General features: G+C 51.4%; 3 protein-coding genes across 3 annotated transcripts in view; 2 read left to right on the forward strand and 1 right to left on the reverse strand.

Annotated features, from left to right (window-relative positions):
- Window positions 1-767, forward strand: part of LOC144609265 (pecanex-like protein 3) — a 66594-nt gene extending 65827 nt beyond the window's left edge. The window contains exon 17 of the mRNA XM_078427694.1: window positions 660-767. Coding sequence (XP_078283820.1) covers window positions 660-767 — 108 coding nt within the window. The remainder of the gene's footprint in view (window positions 1-659) is intronic.
- The window catches only part of LOC144609632 (cystatin-C-like), a 369350-nt gene that overhangs the window by 179633 nt on the left and 172217 nt on the right, over window positions 1-17500 (reverse strand). The window lies entirely within an intron of this gene.
- The window catches only part of LOC144609266 (solute carrier family 35 member F3-like), a 20278-nt gene continuing 6468 nt past the window's right edge, over window positions 3691-17500 (forward strand). The window contains exons 1-5 of the mRNA XM_078427695.1: window positions 3691-3740; window positions 3851-3952; window positions 6930-7149; window positions 11315-11440; window positions 15544-15736. Of these exons, the coding sequence (XP_078283821.1) occupies window positions 3691-3740; window positions 3851-3952; window positions 6930-7149; window positions 11315-11440; window positions 15544-15736 (691 nt within the window). The remainder of the gene's footprint in view (window positions 3741-3850; window positions 3953-6929; window positions 7150-11314; window positions 11441-15543; window positions 15737-17500) is intronic.

A 17500-nucleotide genomic window follows, 5' to 3' on the forward strand; every position in this document is an offset into this window, starting at 1 on the left:
TCAATAGCAAGAATATCCTTCCTCAAATTTGGAGACCAAAACTGCGCACAGTACTCCAGGTGCGGTCTCACTAGGGCCCTGTACAACTGCAGAAGGACCTCTCTGCTCCTATTGGCCTCAATGATTATCTTGTTGCAATGGCACCTGTCAAGGGGTGGGATATATTAGGCAGCAAGTGAACCGTCAGTTCTTGAAGTTGACGTGTCGGATGCATGAGAAATGGGCAGGAGTAAAGACCTGAGCCACTTTGACGAGGGCCAAATTGTTGTGGCCAGACGACTGGGTCAGAGCATCTGTGAAATGGCAAGGCTTGTGGGGTGCTCCCGGTCAGCAGTGGTGAGCACCGACCGACCGACAGTGGTCCGAGGAGGGACAAACCACAAACCGGCGACAGGCAGGGTGTTGGGCGCCCAAGGCTCATCGATGCGCAAGGGTCAACGAAGGCTATCCCGTCTGGTCCGAACCGACAGAAGGTCGACTGTGGCACAAGTCACGGGAAATGTTAACGGTGGTGACGGGAGGAATGTGTCACAATACACAGCGCATCGCACCCTGCTGCGTATGGGGCTGCACACGGAGGACCAGCGGCAGATTAGGCGGGGGGGGGGGGCGTAATGTTTTGGCTCTTCGGGTCATAATGTTTTGGCTGATCGGCGCAGATAACTCCAGTCACCAGCCCTCCTCCGGGTAAGTCGCTGGGAAAGACGTTTAAGGCGATTCCTGAAATCCTCTTATCTGGGAATGATGGCATTATGTGCGGACTCTAAGCCCGGCTTACAAACGTCTGTCTCATTCCAGCCGTTTGCAGGGCGCCTCGCTCGGACTGATAGTCCTGCCCCTCGTGCCACAGATGGCTCTGAAGGTCCACCCCTCGTCTCCCCCTTTCTCAACAGACAACCGGCGCAGGAGGAGGCCATTCGGCCCTTCGAGCCTGCAGCAAAACAACTGCAGATGCTGGTACAAATCGAAGGTAGACACAAAAATGGCGGAGTAACTCAGCGGGTCAGGCAGCATCTCTGGACAATAGACAATAGACAATAGTGTCTTCGGCTTCCCCTTTCTCGATAGACAACGGGTGCAGGAGGAGGCCGTTCGGCCCTTCGAGCCAGCAACGCCATTCAACCGTGATCACGGCAGATCGTCCCGCAACCGGTGCCCCGTTCCCGCCCTCTTCCCCGTACCCCCTGACTCCACGACGGTGGCACAAATGATGGAGCAACTCAGGCGGCACCTCTGGAGAGAAGGGAACGGGCGATGTTTCAGACTGAAGAAGGGTCTCGACCCGCAACGTCACCCATTCCTTCCCTCAAGGGATGATCAGCCGCGATCACGGTGAATGGCGGTGCTGGCTCGAAGGGCCGAACGGCCCCCTCCTGCACCCTGTTGTTCTATTGAGAAAGGGGGGAGTTACTCCAGCATTTTTGTCGATTTGTACCAGCATCTGCACTTATTTACCTACACACCCCCTGACTCCGCTACCTTTAAGAGCTCTGTCTAGCTCTCTCTTGGAAGCATCCAGAGAACTGGCCTCCACTGCCTTCTGAGGCAGAGAATTAATTCCACAGATTCACAACCCTCTGGGTGAAAAAGTGATCATGGCTGATCATTCTCAATCAGTACCCCGTTCCTGCCTTCTCCCCGTACCCCCTGACTCCGCTATCCTTAAGAGCTCTATCCAGCTCTCCCTTGAATGCATTCAGAGAATTGGCCTCCACTGCCTTCTGAGGCAGAGAATTAATTCCACAGATTCACGACCCTCTGGGTGAAAAGGTTTTTCCTCATCTCCGTTCTAAATGGCCGACCCCTTATTATTAAACTGTGTGTGGCCCCCTGGTTCTGGACTCCCCCCACCCCCCCCCCCCCCATCATCCACCAAAGAGTTCCAAGACCCAGTCAATCTATCCGCTGGCTGGCTTTTGGCTGTACCTCGGTACATGTAACATTCACAAGCCTAAACCTCATTCCTCATTCTAAAAGCCCTCTGGAGACCTGAGCAGTGTGGAGTGTATTCATTGGAATTTAGAAGGATGAGAGGGGAACTGATAGAAACATGTCAAATTCTTAAGGGATTGGACAGGCTTAGATGCAGGAAACATGTTCCCGATGTTGGGGGAGTCCAGAACCAGGGGCCACACACAGTTTAAGAATAAGGGGTCGGCCATTTAGGACTGAGATGAGGAAAAACGTTTTTCAGTCAGAGAGTTGTGAATCTGCGGAATTCTCTGCCTCGGAAGGCAGTGGAGGCCGATTCTCTGAATGCATTCAAGAGAGAGTTAGATAGAGCTCTTAAGGATAGCGGAGTCAGGGGGTATGGGGAGAAGGCAGGAACGGGGTACTGATTGAGAATGATCAGCCATGATCACATTGAATGGCGGTGCGTACAGGCACGAAGGGCCGAACGGCCTCCTCCTGCACCTGTGGTCTATGTTTCTATGTTTCATCTCACGGAACTGCCTGTCTGAAGAAGAGTGGACATGAAAAGCTGGAATCACTCAGCGGGACAGGGGGCATCTCTGGAGGGGAGGAATGGGGGGGGGGTTTCGGGTCAATAGACAATAGACAATAGACAATAGGGGCAGGAGTAGGCCATTCAGCCCTTCGAGCCAGCACCGCCATTCAATGCGATCATGGCTGATCACTCTCAATCAGTACCCCGTTCCTGCCTTCTCCCATACCCCCTCACTCCACTATCCTTAAGAGCTCTATCCAGCTCTCTCTTGAAAGCATCCAACGAACTGGCCTCCACTGCCTTCTGAGGCAGAGAATTCCACACCTTCACCACTCTCTGACTGAAAAAGTTCTTCCTCATCTCCGTTCTAAATGGCCTACCCCTTATTCTTAAACTGTGGCCCCTTGTTCTGGACTCCCCCAACATTGGGAACATGTTTCCTGCCTCTAATGTGTCCAATCCCCTAATAATCTTATATGTTTCAATAAGATCCCCCCTCATCCTTCTAAATTCCAGTGTATACAAGCCCAATCGCTCCAGTCTTTCAACATATGACAGTCCCGCCATTCCGGGAATTAACCTAGTGAACCTACGCTGCACGCCCTCAATAGCAAGAATATCCTTCCTCAAATTTGGAGACCAAAACTGCACACAGCACTCCAGGTGCGGTCTCACTAGGGCCCTGTACAACTGCAGAAGGACCTCTTTGCTCCTATTGGCCTCAATGATTATCTTGTTGCAATGGCACCTGTCAAGGGGTGGGATATATTAGGCAGCAAGTGAACCGTCAGTTCTTGAAGTTGACGTGTCGGATGCAGGAGAAATGGGCAGGAGTAAAGACCTGAGCCACTTTGACGAGGGCCAAATTGTTGTGGCCAGACGACTGGGTCAGAGCATCTGTGAAACGGCAAGGCTTGTGGGCTGCTCCCGGTCAGCAGTGGTGAGTACCGACCGACCGACAGTGGTCCGAGGAGGGACAAACCACAAACCGGCGACAGGCAGGGTGTTGGGCGCCCAAGGCTCATCGATGCGCGAGGGGCAACGAAGGCTATCACGTCTGGTCCGAACCGACAGAAGGTCGACTGTGGCACAAGTCACGGGAAATGTTAACGGTGGTGACGGGAGGAATGTGTCACAATACACAGCGCATCGCACCCTGCTGCGTATGGGGCTGCACACGGAGGACCAGCGGCAGATTAGGCGGGGGGGGGGGGCGTAATGTTTTGGCTCTTCGGGTCATAATGTTTTGGCTGATCGGTGCAGATAACTCCAGTCACCAGCCCTCCTCCGGGTAAGTCGCTGGAAAGACGTTTAAGGCGATTCCTGAAATCCTCTTATCTGGGAATGATGGCATTATGTGCGGACTCTAAGCCCGGCTTACAAACGTCTGTCTCATTCCAGCCGTTTGCAGGGCGCCTCGCTCGGACTGATAGTCCTGCCCCTCGTGCCACAGATGGCTCTGAAGGTCCACCCCTCGTCTCCCCCTTTCTCAACAGACAACCGGTGCAGGAGGAGGCCATTCGGCCCTTCGAGCCTGCAGCAAAACAACTGCAGATGCTGGTACAAATCGAAGGTAGACACAAAAATGGCGGAGTAACTCAGCGGGTCAGGCAGCATCTCTGGACAATAGACAATAGACAATAGTGTCTTCGGCTTCCCCTTTCTCGATAGACAACAGGTGCAGGAGGAGGCCGTTCGGCCCTTCGAGCCAGCAACGCCATTCAACCGTGATCACGGCGGATCGTCCCGCAACCGGTGCCCCGTTCCTGCCCTCTTCCCCCGTACCCCCTGACTCCACGGCGGTGGCACAAAATGATGGAGCAACTCAGCGGGTCAAGGCGGCACCTCTGGAGAGAAGGGAACGGGCGATGTTTCAGACTGAAGAAGGGTCTCGACCCGCAACGTCACCCATTCCTTCCCTCAAGGGATGATCAGCCGCGATCACGGTGAATGGCGGTGCTGGCTCGAAGGGCCGAACGGCCCCCTCCTGCACCCTGTTGCCCATTGAGAAAGGGGGGAGTTACTCCAGCATTTTTGTCGATTTGTACCAGCATCTGCACTTATTTACCTACACACCCCCTGACTCCGCTACCTTTAAGAGCTCTGTCTCGCTCTCTCTTGGAAGCATCCAGAGAACTGGCCTCCACTGCCTTCTGAGGCAGAGAATTAATTCCACAGATTCACAACCCTCTGGGTGAAAAAGTGATCATGGCTGATCATTCTCAATCAGTACCCCGTTCCTGCCTTCTCCCCGTACCCCCTGACTCCGCTATCCTTAAGAGCTCTATCCAGCTCTCCCTTGAATGCATTCAGAGAATTGGCCTCCACTGCCTTCTGAGGCAGAGAATTAATTCCACAGATTCACGACCCTCTGGGTGAAAAGGTTTTTCCTCATCTCCGTTCTAAATGGCCGACCCCTTATTCTTAAACTGTGTGTGGCCCCCTGGTTCTGGACTCCCCCCACCCCTCCCATCATCCACCAAAGAGTTCCAAGACCCAGTCAATCTATCCGCTGGCTGGCTTTTGGCTGTACATCGGTACATGTAACATTCACAAGCCTAAACCTCATTCCTCATTCTAAAAGCCCTCTGGAGACCTGAGCAGTGTGGAGTGTATTCATTGGAATTTAGAAGGATGAGAGGGGAACTGATAGAAAACATGTCAAATTCTTAAGGGATTGGACAGGCTTAGATGCAGGAAACATGTTCCGATGTTGGGGGAGTCCAGAACCAGGGGCCACACACAGTTTAAGAATAAGGGGTCGGCCATTTAGGACTGAGATGAGGAAAAACGTTTTTCAGTCAGAGAGTTGTGAATCTGCGGAATTCTCTGCCTCGGAAGGCAGTGGAGGCCAATTCTCTGAATGCATTCAAGAGAGAGTTAGATAGAGCTCTTAAGGATAGCGGAGTCAGGGGGTATGGGGAGAAGGCAGGAACGGGGTACTGATTGAGAATGATCGGCCATGATCACATTGAATGGCGGTGCGTACAGGCACGAAGGGCCGAACGGCCTCCTCCTGCACCTGTGGTCTATGTTTCTATGTTTCATCTCACGGAACTGCCTGTCTGAAGAAGAGTGGACACGAAAAGCTGGAATCACTCAGCGGGACAGGGGGCATCTCTGGAGGGGAGGAATGGGGGGGGGTTTCGGGTCAATAGACAATAGACAATAGACAATAGGGGCAGGAGTAGGCCATTCAGCCCTTCGAGCCAGCACCGCCATTCAATGCGATCATGGCTGATCACTCTCAATCAGTACCCCGTTCCTGCCTTCTCCCCATACCCCCTCACTCCACTATCCTTAAGAGCTCTATCCAGCTCTCTCTTGAAAGCATCCAACGAACTGGCCTCCACTGCCTTCTGAGGCAGAGAATTCCACACCTTCACCACTCTCTGACTGAAAAAGTTCTTCCCCATCTCCGTTCTAAATGGCCTACCCCTTATTCTTAAACTGTGGCCCCTTGTTCTGGACTCCACCCAACATTGGGAACATGTTTCCTGCCTCTAATGTGTCCAATCCCCTAATTATCTTATATGTTTCAATAAGATCCCCCCTCATCCTTCTAAATTCCAGTGTATACAAGCCCAATCGCTCCAGTCTTTCAACATACGACAGTCCTGCCATTCCGGGAATTAACCTAGTAAACCTACGCTGCACGCCCTCAATAGCAAGAATATCCTTCCTCTAATTTGGAGACCAAAACTGCACACAGTACTCCAGGTGCGGTCTCACTAGGGCCCTGTACAACTGCAGAAGGACCTCTTTGCTCCTATACTCAACTCCTCTTGTTATGGGGTCTCACTAGGGCCCGGTACAACTGTAGAAGGAGAGAGAGGGAGACGGGACGTCCGAGCGTCAGAACAAGGGGCCACAGTTTAAGAATAAGGGTCATCCGGACCAAACTCAGATCCTGGGGGGACAGGGCTTTCTCCATCGCTGCTCCCACCCTATGGAACTCACTACCCCAAACCGTCAGAGACTCCTCCTCACTCACCACATTCAAAACATCACTGAAGTCTCACCTGTTCAGCACTGCCTTCAACCACTGAAGGTCACCTCACCCTCTGTCTCCTTTCTCTGTTCGTTTACTTATTTATCTATTTATTCACTTCCCTATGTTCTCTAAATCCCTGTAAAGCGTCTTTGAGTGTATGAAAAGCGCTATATAAATGTAATGTATTATTATTATTATTATTATTTAGAACGGAGATGAGGAAAAACCTTTTCAGTCAGAGAGTTGTGAATCTGTGGAATTCTCTGCCTCAGAGGGCAGTGGAGGCCAATTCTCTGAATGCATTCGAGAGAGAGCTAGATAGAGCTCTTAATGATAGCGGAGTCAGGGGGTATGGGGAGAGGGCAGGAACGGGGTACTGATTGAGAATGATCAGCCATGATCGCATTGAATGGCGGTGCTGGCTCGAAAGGCCGAATGGCCTCCTCCTGCGTCTATTGTCTATTGTCTCTCGGTCTTTGCCCCCAGGGCCTGCAGCCGTTTACTAGGGGAGGATGGCTTCTCCTGCCGAGGCCTGCTGACCAGGACGGGGCCTTTCTGCATCCTCTGGACCCTCACCATCTACCTCTACCTCCTGGCCCTGGGGTACGTCAGCCCCACCGAGGCCTCGGCCCTCTTCTGCTGCAATGAGGCCTTCGTCTTCCTCCTCTCCTGGATCATGCTCAAGGACAGGTTCATGGGAGTGCGGGTAAGTCTCCCTTCGGCCCATCTTCTCCCTGCCGACCAATGTGCCTTGCTGAGCTACTCCCATTGTTTGGTGGAGTTTGGTGGAGTTGTGTTGAGTGGAGTTGAGTTTAGTTGAATTCAGTGGAGTTGGGTTGGGTTGAGATTGCTTGAGTTTAGTGGAGTTTGATGGAGTTTGGTGGAGTTGAGTTGGGTTGAGTTTAGTGGAGTTGAGTTGAGTTGGGTTGAGTTTGGTTGAGTTTAGTTGAGTTGGGTTGAGTTTAGTGTAGTTTGATGGAGTTGGGTGGAGGTGGGTTGAGTTGGGTTGAGTTTAGTGGAGTTGGGTTGAGTTTGCTTGAGTTGAGTTGAGTTGAGTTTAGTGTAGTTTGATGGAGTTGGGTGGAGGTGGGTTGAGTTGGGTTGAGTTTAGTGGAGTTGGGTTGAGTTTGCTTGAGTTGAGTTGAGTTTAGTGGAGTTTGATGGATTTTGGTGGAGTTGGGTTGAGTTTGATTGAGTTAGGTTGAGTAGAATTGGATGGAGTTGGGTTGAGTTGAGTTGAGTTGAGTTGGGTTGAATTGAGTTGAGTTGGGTTGAGTTTAGAGGAGTTTGATGGATTTGGGGGAGTTGGGTTGGGTTGAATTGGGTTGAGTTGAGTTGGGTTGAATTTGGTTGAGTTTAGTTGAGTTGGGTTGAGTTGGGTGGAGTTGGGTTGAGTTGGGTTGGGTTGAGTTGGGTTGAGTTTAACGGAGTTGGGTTGAGTTTGGATGGATTTTGGTGGAGTTGGGTTGGATTGAGTTGGGTTGGGTTGAGTTTGGTTGAGCTTAGTGGAATTGGGTTGAGTTGGGTTGAGTTGGGTGGAGGTGGGTTGAGTTGGGTTGAGTTGAGTTGGGTTGAGTTGGGTGGAGTTGGGTTGAGTTGAGTTTGGTTGAGTTTGGTTGAGTTTAGTGGAGTTGGGTTGAGTTTGGTTGAGTTTAGTTGAGTTGGGTTGAGTTGGGTTGGATTGAGTTGAGTTCAGTGGAGTTGGGTTGAGTTGAGTTGGATTGAGTGGAGTTGGGTTGAGTTGAGTTGAGTTGGGTTGAGTTGGGTGGAGTTGGGTTGAGTTGAGTTTGGTTGAGTTTGGTTGAGTTTAGTGGAGTTGGGTTGAGTTTGGTTGAGTTTAGTTGAGTTGGGTTGAGTTGGGTTGAGTTGGGTTGGATTGAGTTGAGTTCAGTGGAGTTGGGTTGAGTTGAGTTGGATTGAGTGGAGTTGGGTTGAGTTGAGTTGAGTTTAGTTGAGTTGGGTTGAGTTGGGTTGGATTGAGTTGAGTTTAGTGGAGTTGGGTTGAGTTGAGTTGGATTGAGTGGAGTTGGGTTGAGTTGAGTTGGGTTGAGTTGGGTTGAGTTGAGTGGAGTTGGGTTGAGTTGAGTTGGGTTGAGTTGAGTGGAGTTGGGTTGAGTTTAGTGGAGTTGGGTTGAGTTGAGTTGAGTTTAGTGGAGTTGGGTTGAGTTTGGTTGGATTGAGTGGAGTTGGGTTGAGTTGAGTTGAGTTGGATTGAGTTTAGTGGTGTTTGATGGAGTTTAATGGATTTGGTGGAGTTGGTTGGGTTGAATTGGGTTGAGTTGAGTTGGGTTGAGTTGGGTTGAGTTGAGCTTGGTTGAATTGGGTTGAGTTGAGTTGGGTTGTGTTGGGCTGAGTTGGGTGGAGATGGGTTGAGTTGGGTTGAGTTGAGTTGGGTTAAGTTGAGTTGGGTTGAGTTGGGTGGGTTGAGTTGGGTTGTGTTTGCTTGAGTTTGGTGGAGTTTGGTTGAGTTTGGTGGAGTTTGGTGGAGTTTGGTTGAGTTTGGTGGAGTTTGGTGGAGTTTGGTGGAGTAGAGTTGAGTTTAGTTAGATGCAGCGCGGAAACAAGCCCTTCGGCCCACCGGGTCCATGCCGACCAGCGATCCCCGCACACTTACACTATCTTACACACACTAGGGACAATTTACAATTACACCGAGCCACCTAACCTACAAGACTGTGTTGTATTCACTGGAATTTAGAAGGATGAGAGTGGATCTTATAGAAACATATAACATTCTTAAAGGTATTGCACAGGCTTGATGCAGGAAAAATGTTCCCGATGTTGGGGGAGTCCAGAACCAGAGGTTCACAGTTTAAGAATAAAGGGTAGGCCATTTAGGACTGAGACGAGGAAAAACATTTTCATCCAGAGAGTTGTGAATCTGTGGAATTCTCGGCCACAGAAGGCAGTGGAGGCCAATTCACTGGATGTATTCAAGAGAGAGTTATATTTAGCTCTTAAAGGCTAACGGAATCAAGGGATATGGGGAGAAAGCAGGAATGGGGTACTGATTTTGGATGATCAGCCATGATCATATTGAATGGCGGTGCTGGCTCGAAGGGCCAAATGGCCTACTACTGCACCTCTTTTTCTGTGTTTCCATGTCTTTGGAGTGTGGGAGGAATGTTTAGATCCCGGAGAAATCCCACCCAACTTACAAACTCCGTTTAGACAAGCACCCTTAATCAGGATCGAACCCAGGTCTCTGGGGACAAATTTCGCCATTTTTACACCAAGCCAATTAACCTACAAACCTGCACGCCTTTGGAGTGCGGGAGGAAACCGAAGATCTCGGAGAAAACCCACGCAGGTCACGGGGGAGAACGTACAAACTCCGTACAGACGGCGCCCGTAGTCGGGATCGAACCTGGGTCTCTGGTGCTGTGAGGCAGCAACTCTACCCCTAGGCCATAGTTACCCGAGGGGTACAACGAGGCGTTTATTGTCATGTGTACAATCGAACCATTCACAGTGTACAGATGATACAGGACAAAGGGGAACAACAATTAGTGCAAGATGAAGCCAGTAAAGTCCGATCAAAGATAGTCCGAGGGTTTTCAATCAGGAAGCTGGCAATTCTGGACCGCTCTCTAGTTGGTGGTAAGATGGTTCAATAGACAATAGGTGCAGCAGGAAGCCATTCGGCCCTTCGAGCCTGTACGCACCGCCATTCAATGTGATCATGCCTGATCATCCACAATCAGTACCCCGTTCCTGCCATCTCCCCATACCCCCTGACTCCGCTATCATTAAGAGCTCTATCTAGCTCTCTCTTGAAAGCATCCAGAGAATTGGCCTCCACTGCCTTCTGAGGCAGAGAATTCCACAGATTCACAACTCTCTGACTGAAAAAAATCTTTCCTCATCTCCGTTCTAAATGGCCTACCCCTTATTCTTGAACTGTGTGACCCCCGGTTCTGGACTCCCCCCAACATTGGGAACATGTTTCCTGCCTCTAACGTGTCCAACCCCTTAATAATCTTACATGTTTCAATAAGATTCCCCCCTCATCCTTCTAAATTCCAGTGTATACAAGCCCAGTCGCTCCAGTCTTTCAACATATGATAGTCCCGCCATTCCAGGAATTAACCTAGTAAACCTATGCTGCACGCCCTCAATAGCAAGAATATCCTTCCTCAAATTTGGAGACCAGAACTGCACACAGTACTCCAGGTGCGGTCTCACTAGGGCCCTGTACAACTGCAGAAGGACCTCTTTGCTCCTATACTCAACTCCTCTTGTTATGAAGGCCAACATTCCATTGGCTTTCTTCACTGCCTGCTGTACCTGCATGCTTCCTTTCAGTGACTGATGCACTAGGACACCCAGATCTCGTTGTACGTCCCCTGATCCTAACTTGATACCATTCAGATAATAATCTGCCTTCCTATTCTTACCACCAAAGTGGATAACCTCACACTTATCCACATTAAACTGCATCTACCATGCATCCGCCCACTCACACAACCTGTCCAAGTCACCCTGCAACCTCATAGCATCTTCCTCGCAGCTCACACTGCCACCCAGCTTTGTGTCATCTGCAAATTTGCTAATGTTACTTTTAATCCCTTCATCCAAGTCATTAATGTATATTGTAAATAGCTGCGGTCCCAGCACCGAGCCTTGCGGTACCCCACTAGTCACTGCCTGCCATTCTGAAAGGGACCCATTTATCCCCACTCTTTGCTTTCTGTCTGTCAACCAATTTTCTATCCATGTCAGTACCGAGCTCTATCTAACTCTCTCTTGAATGCATTCAGAGAATCGGCCTCCACTGCCTTCTGAGGCAGAGAATTCCCACAGGTTCGCGACTCTCTGACTGACGTGTGACTTTACGACCTCACCCGTTGCTCCCTCTGTGACCCGAGCAGATTGTGGCAGCCATCTTGTCGGTCACCGGCATCGTGCTGACCACCTACGCCGACGGCTTCCACCGCGACTCCATCCTCGGCGTGGCACTGGTCGTTGCCTCGGCCTCGGCCTCCGCCCTTTACAAGGTAAGATCCCACCGAGAGGGCGGGCTGTGGCGGCGCAGCGGGTAGAGCTGCTGACTCACAGCGCCGGAGACCCGGGTTCCATCCTGACCCCGGTCCCTTGTCCCCCGTTTTTCTCCCACACTCATAGAAACATAGAAAATAGGTGCAGGAGGAGGCCATTCGGCCCTTCGAGCCTGTACGCACCGCCTTTCAATATGATCATGGCTGATCATCCAACTCAGTATCCTGTACCTGCCTTCTCTCCATACCACCTGATCCCTTTAGCCACAAGGGCCACATCTAACTCCCTCTTAAATATAGCCAATGAACTGGCCTCAACTACCTTCTGTGGCAGAGAATTCCACAGATTCACCACTCTCTTTCTCATCTCGGTCCTAAAAGACTTCCCCCTTATCCTTAAACTGTGACCCCTTGTTCTGGACTTCCCCAACATCGGGAACAATCTTCCTGCATCTAGCCTGTCCGACCCTTTAAGAATTCTGTAAGTTTCTATAAGATCCCCCCTCAATCTTCTAAATTCCAGCGAGTACAAGCCGAGTCTATCCAGTCTTTCTTCATATGAAAGTCCTGCCATCCCAGGGATCAATCTGGTGAACCTTCTCTGTACTCCCTCTGTGGCAAGAATGTCTTTCCTCAGATTAGGAGACCAAAACTGTACGCAATACTCCAGGTGCGGTCTCACCAAGGCCCTGTACAACTGCAGCAGAACCTCCCTGCTCCTATACTCAAGTCCCCTCGCTATGAATGCCAACATACCATTGGCTTTCTTCACTGCCTGCTGCACCTGCATGCCTACTTTCAATGACTGGTGCACCACGACACCCAGGTCTCGTTGTATCTCCCCTTCTCCAAATCGGCCACCATTCAGATAATAGTCTGCTTTCCTGTTCTTGCCGCCAAAGTAGATAACCTCACATTTATCCACATTATACTGCATCTGCCATGCATTTGCCCACTCACCTAACCTATCCAAGTCACGTTGCAGCCTCCTAGCATCCTCCTCACAGCTAACACTGCCCCCCAGCTTCGTGTCATCCGCAAACTTGGAGATGTTGCATTCAATTCCCTCGTCTAAATCATTAATATATATTGTAAATAGCTGGGGTCCCAGCACTGAGCCTTGCGGTACCCCACTAGTCACTGCCTGCCATTCTGAAAAGGTCCCGCTTATTCCTACTCTTTGATTCCTCCAAATATGTGTGGCTTTTGTAGCTTAATCGGCTTTGGTAGAAATGCAGAAAATTGTCCCGTGTGTGTGTGTGTGTGTGTGTGTGTGTGTGTGTGTGTGTGTGTGTGTGTGTGTGTGTGTGTGTGTGTGTGTGTGTGTGTGTGTGTGTGTGTGTGTGTGTGTGTGTGTGTGTGTGTGTGTGTGTGTGTGTGTGTGTGTGTGTGTGTGTGTGTGTGTGTGTGTGTGTGTGTGTGCGTAGGATAGTGTAAGAAAATAACTGCAGTTGCTGGGACAAATCGAAGGTATTTATTTCACAAAACGCTGGAGTAACTCAGCGGGTCAGGCAGCATCTCAGGAGAGAAGGAATGGGTGACGTTTCAGGTCGAGACCCTTCTTCGGGGATAGCCGATCGGCGCAGACTCGGGGGGCCGAAGGGCCTGTTTCCGCGCTGTATCTCTAAACTAAACTAATAGACAATGGACAACAGGTCCATTCGGCCCTTCGAGCCAGCACCACCATTCAATGTGATCATGGCTGATCATTCTCAATCAGTACCCCGTTCCTGCCTTCTCCCCATACCCCCTGACTCCGCTATCCTTAAGAGCTCTATCTAGCTCTCTCTTGAATGCATTCAGAGAATTGGCCTCCACCGCCTTCTGAGACAGAGAATTCCACAGATTCACAACCCTCTGACTGAAAAAGTTTTTCCTCATCTCAGTTCTAAATGGCTGACCCCTTACTCTTGAACTGTGTGTGGCCCCTTGTTCTGGACTCCCCCAACATCGGGAACAAATTCCACAGATTTACAACAATTAATCATAACATTTCGAAGGTATTTATTCACAAATATTTATTCACTGTCGTATGTTGAAAGGCTGGAGCGATTGGGCTTGTATACACTGGAATTTAGAAGGATGAGGGGGGATCTTATTGAAACATATAAGATAATTAGGGGATTGGACACATTAGACACATTAGAGGCAGATAACATGTTCCCAATGTTGGGGGAGTCCAGAACAAGGAGCCACAGTTTGAGAATAAGGGGTAGGCCATTTAGAACGGAGATGAGGAAGAACTTTTTCAGTCAGAGGGTGGTGAAGGTGTGGAATTCTCTGCCTCAGAAGGCAGTGGAGGCCAGTTCGTTGGATGCTTTCAAGAGAGAGCTGGATAGAGCTCTTAAGGATAGCGGAGTGAGGGGGTATGGGGAGAAGGCAGGAACGGGGTACTGATTGATAGTGATCAGCCATGATCGCATTGAATGGCGGTGCTGGCTTGAAGGGCTGAATGGCCTACTCCTGCACCTATTGTCTATTGTCTATTGTCTAAAATGCTGGAGTAACTCAGCAGGTCGGGCAGCATCTCTGGAGAGAAGGAATGGGTGACGTTTCGGGTCTGAAGAAGGGTCTCGACCCGAAACGTCACCCATTCCTTCTCTCCTGAGATGCTGCCTGACCCGCTGAGTTACTCCAGCATTTTGTGAAATAAATACCTTCGATTTGTACCAGCGTCTGCAGTTATCTTCTTATATTGATAACATTTCCACAGATTAAGAAAGATGCAGAGTGCTGGAGGAACTCAGCGGGTCAGGCAGCATCCGCGGAGAACATATTTTAGTCTGAAGAAGGGTCTCGACCCGAAACGTCACCCATTCCTGCTCTCCAGAGATGCTGCCCGACCTGCTGAGTTACTCCAGCTTTTTTATGTCCACAGCATCTCATGTTTTAGCTTAGTTTAGTTTAGAGATGCAGCGCGGAAACAGGCCCTTCGGCCCACTGAGGCCGTGTCGACCAGCGATCCCCTGCACGCACTGGGGACAAATTTCCACATTTACACCGGGCCAATTAACCTACAAACCCGCCCGTCTTTGGAGCGTGGGAGGAAACCGAAGATCTCGGAGAAAACCCACGCGGGTCACGGGGAGAACGTACAAACTCCGCACAGACGGCGCCCGTAGTCGGGATGGAACCCGGGTCTCCGGCGCTGTGAGGCAGCAACTCTACCGCTGCGCCCATGGATAAGTGACGTTTCGGGTCGGGACACGTCTTCAGTGCTGGGGTAACTCAGCGGGTCAGGCTGCAACCCCAGAGAACACGGATAGATGAGGTTTAGTTTAGTTTAGAGGAACATGTTTCCTGCATCTCGTCTGTCCAATCCCTTAAGAATTTTATACGTCTCTATAAGATCCCCTCTCATCCTTCTAAACTCCAGTGAATACAAGCCCAGTCGACCCAATCTTTCAGCATATGTCAGATGTAACACGTCTCTCTCTCCCCCCTCTCCTCTCCCCTCTTTCCTCTCCTCCCCCTCCTCCTCTCACCTCTCCCCTCCCCTCTCCCATCCTCTCCCCTCCTCTCCTCCCCTCTCCTCCCCCTCCTCTCCTCTCCTCTCCTCCCCCTCCTCTCCTCCCCCCTCCTCCCATCCTCTCCCCTCCTCTCCCCTCCCCTCCTCTCTCCCCTCCCCTCCCCTTCCCTCCCCTCCCCTCTCCCCTTTCCTCTCACCTCTCCTCCCCCCTCCTCTCCCCTCCTCTCTCCCCTTCCCTCCCGTTCCCTCCCCTCTCCCCTTTCCTCTCACCTCTCCTCCCCCTCCTCTCTCCCCTCCCCTCTCCTCTCCTCCCCCCTCCTCTCACCTCTCCCCTCCCCTCCCCCCTCTCCCATCCTGTCCCCTCCCCTCTCCTCCCCCTTCCTCTCCCCCCCTTTCCTCCCCTCTCCTGTCCCCCTTCCCTTTCCTCTCCTCCTCCCATCCTCTCCCCTCCCCTCCCCTCTCCTCTCCCCTTTCCCCTCCTCCCCCCTCCTCCCACCTTTCCTCTCCCATCTTCTCTCCTCCCCCCATCTCCCCTCCCCTCCCCTTCTCTCCTCTCCCCTTCCCCCTACTCTCCCCTTTCCCCTCCTCCCCCTCCTCCCCTCTCCTCCTCTCCCCTCCCCTCCCCTCTCCGCAGGTCATGTTCAGACTGCTGCTCGGCCCTGCCAGATTCGGTGAGGCAATGCTATTCCTCACGGCAATGGGAGCCTTCAGTCTGGCCTTCCTCAGCTGGGTGTCCGCCCTGCTCTTTGCAATGCAGGTGGAGCCGTGGCCCTCTGCTGCCCTCGTGCCCTGGGGCCTCCTGTTCGGCCTTGCCGCCCTCCTCCTGGGTACGTGACCACCCCTCCCCTCCCCCTCCCCTCCCCTCCCCCCCCGGTCGGTGGAAACCCCTCCTTGCCCGTCTGGTGAAACTTCTCTGCACCCCCTCTATGGCAAGAACAGGAAAGCAGACTATTACCTGAATGGTGGCCGATTAGGAGAAGGGGAGATGCAACGAGACCTGGGTGTCGTGGTGCACCAGTCATTGAAAGTAGGCATGCAGGTGCAGCAGGCAGTGAAGAAAGCCAATGGTATGTTGGCATTCATAGCGAGGGGACTTGAGTATAGGAGCAGGGAGGTTCTGCTGCAGTTGTACAGGGCATTGGTGAGAGCACACCTGGAGTATTGCGTACAGTTTTGGGCTCCTAATCTGAGGAAAGACATTCTTGCCATAGAGGGAGCACAGAGAAGGTTCACCAGATTGATCCCTGGGATGGCAGGACTTTCATATGAAGAAAGACTGGATAGACTCGGCTTGTACTCGCTGGAATTTAGAAGACTGAGGGGGGATCTTATAGAAACTTACAAAATTCTTAAGGGGTTGGACAGGCTAGATGCGGGAAGATTGTTCCCGATGTTGGGGGAGTCCAGAACAAGGGGTCACAGTTTAAGGATAAGGGGGAAGTCTTTTAGGACCGAGATGAGAAAGTTTTTCTTCACAGAGTGATGAATCTGTGGAATTCTCTGCCACAGAAGGTAGTTGAGGCCAGTTCATTGGCTATATTGAAGAGGGAGTTAGATGTGGCCCTTGTGGCTAAAGGGATCAGGGGGTATGGAGAGAAGGCAGGTACAGGATACTGAGTTGGATGATCAGCCATGATCATATTGAATGGCGGTGCGTACAGGCTTGAAGGGCCGAATGGCCTACTCCTGCACCTATTTTCTATGTTTCTATGTCCCGGTGCTGAACAGTTCCGTTTATTGTCACGTGTACCGAGGAGGTACAGCGAAAAGCTTCATTGTCGCGTGCCAACCGGTCAGCGGAAAGACGGCACGAGACAATAAACTAGGGCGGTCACGGTGGTGCAGCGGGAGAGTTGCTGCCTTGCAGCGCCCGAGACCCGGGTTCGATCCCGACTACGGGTGCTCCCTGTACGGAGTTTGTACTTTCCACACGTTATAATTGCAAATTGTCCCTAGTGTGTGTAGGATGGTGTTAGTGTGTCGGCGCGGACTCGGTGGGCCGAAGGGCCTGTTTCCCCCTTGTATCTCTAAACAAAACTAACCTGCACTAAGCTCATGTTCATTAGTGATAGACAATAGACAATAGGTGCAGGAGGAGGCCATTCGGCCCTTCGAGCCTGTACGCACCGCCATTCAATGTGATCACGGCTGATCATTCTCAATCAGTACCCCGTTCCTGCCTTCTCCCCGTACCCCCTGACCCCGCTGTCCTTAAGAGCTCTATCTAGCTCTCTCTTGAATGCATTCAGAGAATTGGCCTCCACTGCCTTCTGAGGCAGAGAGTTCCACAGATTCACAACTCTCTGACTGAAAAAGTTTTTCCTCGTCTCCGTTCTAAATGGCCTTACCCCTTATTCTTAAACTGTGTGGCCCCTGGCTCTGGACTCCCCCAACATCGGGAACATGTTTCCTGCCTCTGACGTGTCCAACCCCTTAATAATCTTATACGTTTCGATAAGATCCCCTCTCATCCTTCTAAAGGAGCAGAGTTAGGCCATTCGGCCCATCGATTCTACACCGCCATTCAATCATGCCTGATCGATCTCTCCCTCCTAACCCCATTCTCCTGCCTTCTCCCCGTAACCCCTGAC

Source organism: Rhinoraja longicauda, chromosome 34 (genome assembly GCF_053455715.1).
Source record: "Rhinoraja longicauda isolate Sanriku21f chromosome 34, sRhiLon1.1, whole genome shotgun sequence".
NCBI lineage: Eukaryota > Metazoa > Chordata > Chondrichthyes > Rajiformes > Arhynchobatidae > Rhinoraja > Rhinoraja longicauda.